At 47.8% G+C, this 11219-nt stretch overlaps 1 protein-coding gene across 2 annotated transcripts; it reads right to left on the reverse strand.

The window, feature by feature from the left end:
* Positions 1-296: 296 nt before the first annotated feature.
* Positions 297-7807, reverse strand: C1R (complement C1r). 2 transcript variants are annotated; one of them, XM_080599725.1, is made up of 11 exons: positions 7650-7807; positions 6658-6886; positions 6237-6429; positions 5926-6069; positions 5571-5767; positions 4950-5097; positions 4745-4866; positions 4056-4134; positions 3485-3625; positions 1816-1890; positions 297-1580 (listed from the first exon to the last, which is right to left on the reverse strand). In XM_080599725.1, exons 1-11 carry the CDS (start codon positions 7655-7657, stop codon positions 778-780), a joined length of 2139 nt encoding a protein of 712 aa, XP_080455851.1. In that variant the 5' UTR covers positions 7658-7807; the 3' UTR covers positions 297-777. The 2 variants fall into 2 exon arrangements, with proteins under 2 accessions (XP_080455851.1, XP_080455852.1); XM_080599726.1 differs by having other exon boundaries at positions 6658-6901; positions 7650-7797.
* Between the last annotated feature and the right edge of the window lie 3412 nt (positions 7808-11219).

The raw sequence follows: 11219 nt of genomic DNA on the forward strand, positions 1-11219 counted from the left end.
ATCAAGAAATGTTCCTGGGATCTTTTCTCCACAAGACTGATGCATTCCTTGTCTTTTGAATGTGGCATTCCACAGATGACTTTTGCCTCCCTTGGAGCCATCTCGAGTTCCAGACCGGGTAAACTAATGGTAGCTTTGTGAGAGGTGAGCAACTGCCACTTGCCTTTGCACAGCTGGAAACATCTTAGCGGTAGACAGAGCAATCCCTATAGAGATACAGTCCATAAACGGCTCTCAGTTATGGGGAATATTTAGTAGTTGTTAAAAGCAAAGACAGAAAAACATAACACACCTGGTTTCTCCAGCAATTATTTTAATATTCATAGAATCTTACTGATGCCAATGGGCATATACACACTGTACTCAGCACAAAGTACCACAGCCTTCAAGAAGGTTTGCTGCACTGCAAACTTCCCACACAATGGGGACTACAAATGTAGACTGCAGTAGTCTGATGATATTGTCAGCACTTCACACAATAGCATGTTTGCTGTCATGAGATTTCTGATACTATTAAAGCTTTGTCCAACAGTAAGATTGCCTTTGGAAGAACTAGAACACCCACAAAATGCTAACGGGACCAATCCTTTGGTAACTTTTGACAGTGCCACCAAGAATCCATCAAACAATATGGTGGCTTTCGGAAGTGCTCATGATGAAGGTTACATGGTCTCTGTGTTTGAAAAGCCTTTAGGACATCATCGAAAGCTTTGGATATGATTTGCTGCGTCTGGAAATCTACATGATATCAGTGATTCTTCAGCTACTGGGGAATATTTAGAGCCTATCCTCCCTTATTATCTCTTTGATCCAGTCCACATAGTTGAGGATCTTGGTGTAGAAGCCATAACCTTGGGCACAGCCGATACCCCAAGAAACGATACCCGTAGCCACCCAGCGTCCACTTCCCGAGTCTAACACTGTGAAGACACTCCCACTATCCCCCTGGCAGGTATCCCGTTTGACTGTGAGGAAGCCAGCACAGAACATATTCTCAGAGAAAACCATAGGCATCTGTCCACTCTTACTATCCAGCCAGCTCTGGCACTTCTCCCGGGAAACAGCTGGCAGGTTCACATACTTCAAATGATTTGAAAGAAAGTTCTTTTCCACACCAAAGCCGCTCACGTAGCCCATATGCCCATCCATGTAGAAAGTGGTGTTGGTAGTATCTGGGAGACAGATGGGCAGTACTGCAGGGCCCAGGGTTACTGGGTGTTTCAGCTCCAGCAGTGCTATGTCCCCATTGAAGTTGTGCTCATCTTTAGGGTCGTAATCTGGATGGATAAAGATTCTACGCACAGGGTGGTTGCCCATCTTGTGGAGCTCTTCTACGTCCGTGTGGCCGAGGAAAATGTTAGCCTCCTCTGCTAGCTGGTCTAGGCTTATATTGTTTCCTCCTGACGCTTTGGGTAAGATGGTGTGGGCAGCAGTCAAGATCCAGCGATCGCCCAAGAGTGCTCCACCTCCACGTCCATGGATGCCAGTCAGAGCTTGCCAAGGGAAACTGCCTCTGTTTGCTTGCTTGCCGCCCAAGATCCGCTGGATTTCAGCAACAGGCTTGACTGGCTTCCCACACACTGTGGAGAGAGGCAAGGAGATCATGATACCCCTTGTTGTCCTGGCCTGTCTCTCTCCTTCCTACACCATCACTGTTCCACATCACCTTACTTTTGCCTCCCTGGATGAATTTCCCTGTCTTTCCTCACTGACAACATTACCCTCACTCTCCTCCCTGCATGTTTTCCCTGCTTGGTATTGATGACAAGAATGGATTAGTAAACGCCAGTCAAAAATCATAGTTTTTTTACTAACCTGGCAAGCAGACAGGAATCCTCGCCTGGCCAGCTTCATCCACCCAGGATCCCTCAGGAGAGCAGGTGAACCTGCCTGTAGGATGAGAGAGGAGTGAATGAGACCCAGGCCTGTAGGCACAGGGTGGGAAGAACGAAGGGGTTCCTCTCTTCAAGATGTCCCATTCAGCCCTAAAATCCCAGAGGCACCCTTTCCCAGGAAAAGCTGCCTGTGGCATAGTCTGAAACGTGTCCATATGGAAGAGCCTGTGCATCTCAAAGCACCTCGTTTCCAAGTGAAGAACAGGAAAGTTCAGGCACCGCTTCTAGAGAAGAAATGCCTAAAAAGCCAGCTGAGTGAACTTCACATGCTTACGGAGCACTGTTTGACCTTATTTAGCCCAGAGAAGGGAGAGAAGAAGTAGAGACGTGGATTTGAGATTCAAGTCTCTGGTCGCTGCTGTTTGCAGAGAGTAGGATAGAGTGTTTTGTTCCAGAACAAGGAAAAAGATTAATCTGTTATTGTGCACAATCAGTAGTTATTTCTAAGCTATATTGCTGGTCAGCTAACTTGTGAGTCATCTCTCAATGCAAATTCCACAACCTCCAAAATTATTGCTTTTCTTAGAAAGTTTGTGTTGGTGACTAAAAATATTTTATATGCCATTTATACAATGTATACTGTATTAAATGTTTTCAAGAAACTCTTTGCTGTTCTCTTTGGAAATTGACTAAACCACAATCACTTTCTATCAGAATTTTACATGTGCTAGTGCTGATATTTACTTGCTCCTGTTCAGATTGAGCTCTGACTCTATAGTAAGGAGTTAAACTCAGGTGCAAAAATAATCAAATTCAACATTAGTTCCAAATTAAAGTACCCCTTAGCTGCTTGATCCTGACCCCAATGCCAGTGTGCAGCTCCCTGAGGCATGCTGCACAACTGTTTGTGAGTCTGTGCTGGCAACCATATCCAGGAACTGAATCAGGTTAAAAATTTACTTCTTTTGTGTGTCTGTGTGTGTGTGTGTGTGGAGGCTACATGAGCAGTCAGGGTGAGGAAATCATGAACTTTTTATACTTTTCTTGTAACCTAAGCTCCTGTGTCATCAAATCAAGTCTCAGGTGCAGAAAGAAGGTAAGTGTATGGTTTCGAATGTTGCCTTAATTTTTCTGACTTGCTACATACAAGTTGCTTTTTCTTCATGTATGTTATTTAGTTCCTAGATGTCTCCACTGTTGGACAATTTTCCAAAGAGAGTAAACAGCATTACAGTGGAGTGGAGTTTGAGTTTATTTATTTGCATCTGTAGCAACTTGGACTTCTGTGATCAAGTTTCAGCATATTATTGATTACCTCAAGTTTCGGTGAAAGAATGAAATCCACCAGAGAAAAATAAATCATGACTATAGATGGCTATTATGAGAATCATGACTAAGACCTTCCTCAAAAGTTAACAAGAGCCTGGAGGAGGGATGTGAAGGTCTCTGGGAATGAAGTGGGGTAGGAATGGGCTGAGACAGCAATCCTCAGGACCTATGCTGCAGAGCCAAGGAAAGGTTGGAGAGTCTTTGCAGGAGGAAAGCAAGAGCCCTAAGCCTGGGGAGCAGAGGTTTGGGCAATTCTAACTGGATATCTGGGCAGGCTTTTCATAAACATATTTCAGTATTTGTGTGGGATTGGGACTCACCACCTCCTCCTCTGGTGACAATGTGGTAATATGGCTCATTGCACTGGTACTCGATCACTGACTGGTAGTTGTTGTTTGCAGGTTTGTTAACATATCTGAATACCCCATTGGTCAATTCTGCAGGATTGTCACAGTTCACAACTACAAAAAAAAAAAGAAAAAAGAGATGAAACAAAGACAGACTTAACACCTGAAGGTTTAGGCTTGACTTGGATTGTGGCCATGATATGAAGGATGGTACGTAGGTACAAAGCTAGTTAGTACAGGGGGCAGAGAGTGGCTTTTCTGAAACGGCTCCCAAACTGGAATCTTTAGCTTTTAAATGTTATAACATTCCATTGACTTATTTTGTGTTATGCTATGCTTTTTTGTAAGGGAGGGAAAACATTTAATTTTTTGCAAGCAGGAGGTGTAACAAAAGTTAATAGTGGACTAGATGACCTTCACAGGTCCTTCCAATCAGGACGAGTCTCTATCCGAAGACAAATTGTGTCATTGAGGCTGAACTCCCCGTGTATTTGGGAGAATAACCCACAGCAAGGGGCACTATCCCAGTTCCCAGCTCACTCACTTTCGCAGCGGGGCATGGATTGATGCCATGTTCCATCAGCCTGGCAGACAGCAGTGAAGGACAGCAGTTTCTGGCTGCCCTGCATGGAAGAGAAAAAAAAAAAAAAAGCATTGCTGGATGTGCAGAGTCTTATATTCCCTTCTCCACATAGATATATTATCCTATCTGTCCATCTTTCCATTGCTGTCCAACAGCTTCCCTGCAGCGCTCCATTCCAGTTGCTGGCCTCTCCCTTTGCTGCCTTTCCTGCATCCTGTGTTTGCCACAGGCTACAAATTATTCATAGTAAGCCAAGGTATAAGCAGCCAGCAACCATAAAAACGTGACAGGTCTGTGGTGTTACCCAGCCCTGGCATTAGGACGGGTAGGGAGGCAGGTAGCATTTTCTGCTTCCAGTCTGATTTCACATCCTTCCAAAGAGAGACTCTTGCTTACCAATATTTCCTGGGATCTTTGTTCTTTCATCTATCAGGGCTTGCCTCTTTGTCAGAAAGTAAATGTACAAAGAAGGGGACTAGGAAAAGAGAAAACACTGGGAAAAAAAAAAAGCCTGACTAGGCAAGGGAAAACAGAAACAGAAAGATTGCCAGGAGTTAAATCTCCAAAGAAAATTTTTCTGGAAATTAAAGACTTGCACAGACTGAAGAGATGCCAGGAAATGGCTGAAGGGAGTGGAGAATGGGTCTCACCTTCATCAGGTTATAGCCAGTCTTGCAGCTGACGATGAAATAGTCCTGATATCGATACACAGGCTGCAGGTCTCTGATGACAGTAAACTGATCCAGTGGGACAGGCTGCGGGCACCGTATTTCTGTTAGAAAATGGGATGAGGTGAGTGGTTATTAACAAATGCTGTACATAGGCTGCAGTGGTCTCAGGGGAATAACATCTTACTCTCTGAGGTGTAGTGGATCTTCCAGCCACGGCTGAACCCTGACTCATCGGTGAGGAAGAGTATGTCCACCTCATTGCTTTTGGTTTCAATGCTGCCGGGTGACTCCTTGCCACAGAATTCACCAATCTCTCTCCCTTGTGCTTGGATCTGGTGACAAAGACATGTATCACAGGGGCAGAAACATACACGCCTTTGCTCTGGTTCCCCTATCTCAATCCAGACCAAGTGCCCGTGATGGTGGACAGAGCTGGCTGTCTGACTCATCTTTGTTGATGCCTGCACTGTCAGATCAGAACAAAGGACTGGCCTACCACAAGCTCTGCTTCTCCTTTATCATGGGAATCAGAGCCCTTTGAATCCTGAGACTAAAGCAAAGGAAGATAAAACTGGAAGAAGGGTGATATTTTTGGCTCCCAGGAGCTTGTGACCCAGGGCCTCTTGATCTCAGGACAATGGCAATTAAGAGAGCTGAGGGAGGGACAAGGGAACCGATTAGTTTCCCATTCTGGGGCATTCTTCTTGTATTGATCCTAAATTTCCTGTGCCAGTAGCGGTGTCCTCACAGTTCCTGCCCAGGCCTGGCAGCAGGGCTGCAAGGTGGGGTTGCTAATGACCAGTACCTTGAGCTGATCGTAAGGACAATGAACTTGCTGGTGGTCATCGATCTCAAAGGGCTTCAGGAACTTCAGGATGATAGACAGGCCTTTTTCCAGGCGGATGCTGTAGTTACATCGGAGGTCTTCAGGATAGGGCTGGGGATACTCGGGGCTGCTCAGGTACCCAGATGCCTCTGTGTACAACTCACTGCTGCACTCCACTGGGGTAGAGGAAGAAAACAGATTTAACAACGTGGGGCTGTATCATCTGTTGCCCTGTTAATTGCGTCCCAGGACACTTCTCCCACCCTTCCTGGATGAAGGGGTCCTGCCCTGGGACCCTCCTTAGTCCATCTGATCTTTCAAGCTCTCAGTTTACCTTTGCAAGAGTGGTGGTCACTTTGGAGCTGGTAGCCAGGCCGGCAAGAACAGAAGTAGCCGCCCACATAGTTGTGGCAAATGTGCTGACACCGAGGCTCCTCGTTGTCCTCAGCAGCATTGTTAGGATCACATTCATCAAGATCTGAAGAGAAAAGAGATGCTGGGATAAGGGGAGGAAAGTGTCAAAGCTATCTGCTGGACACTGAAAGGACACAGAGATCCATATCCTTGCTCAAGCCTTCTCTTGATTTGCCTGTCGAGGGAAATTAGTAGGACCAACGTAGGCATGATAAGTTATCTCCTACTCACCTACAGCTTGGTAATAGGCAAGGAAGCCTCTGTAGGGAATGACTGTGCCATTGTCTTCATTGGAGAAATCAGAGTGAAACTCCAGATGCATTCTGTTTCCCTGAGATACAAACTTCTTTCTTCCCGGGTGATTGCCTGTGGTTGACCCAAGCTGACCACAGTATCGGCCCAAGTTCTTCTTGTCTGCTTTGACCTGTCAGGGTTAAGGGGAAATCTCTGTAGCCTCGTAAAAGTGAGTATTCTCCATGCATCACTATTACCCAGCCACAACTTGCCTCCTTCCCCCGTTACCACCTTTATAAAGCTCCTTCCTTCTGTGGGAAGCATGAGAGGAGGCCTTGTGAATGAGCAGCGGTTTCATGCAGGGGTCACTAGACTCCCACTTCTACCTCCCCACTGGCCCAGGTATCTATCCACATACCTTAACATAGTCATAGAAGCAGGACTCAGACGGCTCCAGGTCAAAATATCTGAAGGTCAGCTTCACCACATAGCCTTTTGGGACGATGATATCCCAGCTGCTGATGTTATTGTTGGGGTATGGCTTAGGATAATTTGGGGATCTGATTTCCCCAAAAAGTTTTCTTGGCACTGGACTGGAACTGGTCACTCCAAAAAAGAGGATGGCCCACAGGAGAGAAGGAATGTGCCTGCGAACATGGCAACTACATTATGACATAGCACAAAACTCAGTCATCTGAAATCGGGGGAGAATTCACAAGACTTGCACACTGTCTAGCAGAATGCAAAAACACGGGAGGCCTAGCTGCAGGTCCAGCTTTTGGCTTGGATCACTCAGGATCAAGCAGAACCACTGAAACAAAGACAATAGCACTTCATTCCAGCAAGGCTCTGTGATCCAAGCCAAAGAGATTCATCAGCCCAAGAAGCAGTCTGAAGAAACGTAGGTGGTTTCCCTGAGCAATGGCTGTTTCTTCCCACCAGTCATGGGGCTAGGTTTCTTGGAACCAGTGCAAGTGTGGTTCTCCTTGGCTCTGGGCCAGTGGGTCATTTCTGATTACTGATAGATAGCTTAGGGTCTTTGCCCAGTTAACTTGGTCAGGGTCTGAAGGTCTCAAGCTCAGTTTGCTAAGGAGCAATACTACCCGGTCATGCCTGAGCCCCCCTTCTTCAAAAGTTGGCTTTCATGTTTTTTCTCAGCTTGCAGACCTTCCCTCTCCCTCTCTGGGGGGCAGGACTAACGGTGCTCCTCCAAAACATGCTCATTGATCAGACCTCCTGAAAAGACCAGCCAGGAAGATCCTAAACCCTATGTGCTAGCAGAGTTTTAATGGAGGGCTAGTGAGCGCGTGTTTAGCCTTTCTGACCTCCTTCCTGGAACAGCCTAATCACCCAGCTCCCTCCCGGAGAGATGTCACCGTGTGTCCCCCTTCCCAAGCTGGCCACACTCACATCTCCATGCGCTCCTCCGCGGTGCCCACACCTCTCCCGTCCTGCCTGCTGTCCGAGCCGGAGCTCCGGGCGGCTGGAAGCCCTTCGCCCCTCCAGAGGTGGGAAGAGGCAGAGGGTGGGAAGAGGAAAGTCGGAATGCACACAGCCTGGGCTGGACGAGGCTCTCTTATCCCGGCGCCTGCTGCCCTCTGCTGCTGAATTGCTGTAGCTCCGGTGCGGACACCGGCCTGGGAAACATTCAGAGCGCTTTTGGCGGCTGTTAAATCCCAGCCAGGCAGATGCCATCTTTCCCTTACACAGAAAAGGGCAGAAAAAATGATTACCGGAGACCTTTGGCGATGTTTCTATCTGCATCCTAGCAGCTGCTGAGAGTTTGTTTGCTCCTAAAGATGTCGTCCTATAGCCTCTCCCACTCCTTCTTGGCTGTCTTCTGGCATAGGGAAGAAGTCCAGAAATTATAGTACTAACAAATTGTTTAATTTAAATTTTAAAAAATCAAACCATCAAAAAGTAGTCTTCTCTGCTCTGGTTTGCTGAAGAGCACTCATTTGATGTATTTTATTTATTTTATTTTATTTATTTATTATTATTATTATTATTATTTGTGAGATGGGAACTGGGAACCTCTTCAGGGAAAGCAAGAAACTTCAGACTTTGGAGCTGAATAGGTATTAATAGAAATGAACAGACCTATAGAATTATAAACATTCTGATAACAAGTTCTGTTTCAAGGCCTCTTTGCTGCATGTTCTGCAAAAGCCTGAAGCATTTTTAGGAGAAACAAGATAGATAGGGCCTTCATTATTTAATGAGGAAATGAGAAAAGATAGTAATTTACAAACACATTTCAGGCTTTTATCAGGACAGTGCCCAAGCCCTGTACTGTGCACCACCAGCTTCATGAAGTTTAAAATTTCATGGCTTTCAGATTTTGGTGTAACAGGTAAAACACCATTCTAGTGTTTTCCCTTAGAATTACGGATACGGAGAAGCTAATTACATTCTTGCACTGAAATGATAGGAAATAATCCACAGCTACAAAAACATGTTGAATATGGATATGAAAATAGCGTTAAAAAGAATGAAGTTTTTTTTTTCTTTTTTTTTCTTTTTTCCCCCAGGATATTTATGGAAGTGTACTGAAGACTCGAAAACCTGTTCATCAAAATGCCTTTGAATTATTATCTGGAAAAGAACTCATAAACATGTAATTAGTGCCCCTGCAATAATGCATGGCCTCACACATCAGGATTAAGAGAAGCAGGGGACATTACATTGGTACTTCCTGGTTTCTGAACATTTCCCCTGCTTGATGAACACTCTTGGGCAGCCTCACTTTTGTGCTGCACTGGAGCAGGTTCTTGTGGCTTACTGTCCCACCAGAAGGGAAGCTTTTACTCAGAGACCACCATATCTGGAAAGAAGCTGTGAAGCACTAGAAACTACTGAGAGACATGTTACCAGCAGGTCACTGGTGGGAAGAGGGTGTTCACGTGCAAAGGATGGATGGACGGAAGTGATTTAGGATCGTTTTTAAGGAAGCTGATCATTTCAATGTGATCTTGACAGCAATCTTATATCCAAGGGGCACTACTAGGAGTTCCTGGTGGCACTTCCATGGCAAATATCCCATGTGTTTGCTGCCCCCCACCCCGGTGACACTATCTGGGGTACTAGGAGAGTAGTTCAGCTGGCAAAGCAAGGGTGGATAGCCTGAGATGCATCTATCTGGAGCAGCCAGATACATGTCCCATAGACCTGCCTGATCTGGCCAGCTTGTGGTGCAGAGCCTGAAATGAACTGTTGATTGCACAGCCTGGAGGATATCGGTTTGGATGTGGTGAAGTGAGCTTGGTGTTGAGGATCAGAAGCAGCTCAGGACTCCTTGTATGTAGGAGTGGGAAGAGGGCAGCAGATCAACCAGCTCCAGTTGCTGGCGGTCAAAGCCCTGGCTCTTGGGAGCTCACAATGCAACAAAGATAACACAGAGGATCCTGGTGGTAGAAGGAATGATATGTCACGGAGGCCTGCATGGAGCAGATAAATGACGTCCTGGGTGGCCTGGCTATGATTGCCCGTTGTGTTTGATTGTGTCCCAACCAGTGGCATCCTTTCACTGTGGATACTGACAGGGTGCTGCTGCCTGTGATGTCCTCAGAGACAACCTTCAAGAGCCAGAGGTCAGCACCTGTAGGTAAAGCTGCTGCTCCCTGACACCGTGTATTACTGCATGTTCTTAAGCAGTCCTTTTCTCATTGCAGTCATGTTTTCGCTTCTCTGGAAAGAAGTTCTTTGTAAAATGCTAGTTTTTAGATGAGCTGTTGGAGAAAAAAAAAAAAAAAAGCATTTTCTCTGCTTGAAAAAGGCCTGTATTTTCAAAACCTGCCTACTTCATGGCTCTTTGACTGTCAGTAGCTACATATTTCTGAGTACTGAACATTTCAATCTTTTGTTTGGGGGAAACCACAAGTTTCTTTCAGAAATAACTCCCTGAGGGCTTTCAGGTGACATTGGTAGTAGGGTGCTGGTTGGACCAGATGATCTTGAAGGTCTTTTCCAACCCTAATGATTCTGTGATTCTATAGGTGCAGGTATGTGATTTTTTTCCTGTCTTTGCACATCCCATCAGTTGTCCTCCCTAAAGGACACCTCTGTCTCTGACACTGGCCCCTCTTTTCAGGGGACCTCACCTCCTTTGATTCTCTCCCTCGGTCTCTGAATGCAGAGAGGAGCTGTGGAGCTATGAGAGCCAAGGGGGGCAGCGCAAGGAAAGCCAGAAGGAGAACTGGGACTAGAGGCAGTGGTTTCTTACACCTGGAGGTCAGCCTGATCCTCCCTCCCCCTATGGACTTTTTCAAGAGTGCATGGTGAACAAGAGAACATGGTGAACCCGGGACTAGTCCCCTTGCCCCAGCCCTTGGAATTCACACCGAAATCCTTGCCGCCGATGGCCCAATTTCTCTTGTATAGCTTGAGGACCCTGGTACCCTGAGAAAAAACGTGATGTCCGCAAGCAACGGGAGCCGAGGACCCCCGTGGGCGGCCGCAGCAGGGGCAGCCTCAGCCGTCCTCGCTGCCTCGGGGCACCACAGCCGCTTCCCGCAGGGGGACCGGGGGCTGCCTGGGCGCTGCTTCGGCCGGGGGAGGCAGGAGGGGAACAAGGGGGGGGGCTGCGAGGGGCTGGAACGGGATCGGCAGCACCGAGTGCCCGCAGCCGCCCGCCGGGGACTCGCCGTGCTGGGCGGTGGGGCGGCCCCCGTCCCGCTCCCTCCTTCCATCCCTCCCTCCTTCCCTCCCTCCCTCCTTCCCTCCTTCCCTCCCTCCCTCCCTCCCTCCCTCCGTCCCTCCCGGCTCTTATTCTGAAAGGAGCCTCCGTGCCCCCGCCGGCCCATCTCCCCCCCACCCTCGCCGCCTCCCCCTCCCCTCCCGCGGGCCTGGCCCCGCCGTGACCGCCGTCCCCTGGGGCCCCCCGGTCCCGTCCCGTCCCCTGGGGCCCCCCGGTCCCGTCCCGTCCCCTGGGGCCCCCCGGTCCCGTCCCGTCCCCTGGGGCCCCCCGGTCCCGTGCCGTGC

This window comes from Anser brachyrhynchus (genome assembly GCF_964034855.1).
Source record: "Anser brachyrhynchus genome assembly, chromosome: 1".
Lineage (NCBI taxonomy): Eukaryota > Metazoa > Chordata > Aves > Anseriformes > Anatidae > Anser > Anser brachyrhynchus.

Coding starts and splice junctions, on each gene's coding strand:
- C1R (XM_080599726.1), bottom strand. Junction 6,070..6,236: donor TGCCTATTACCAAGCTGTAG/GTGAGTAGGAGA, acceptor TTTTCTCTTCAG/ATCTTGATGAATGTGATCCT. Junction 3,626..4,055: donor ATCCATGCCCCGCTGCGAAA/GTGAGTGAGCTG, acceptor TTTTTTTTGTAG/TTGTGAACTGTGACAATCCT.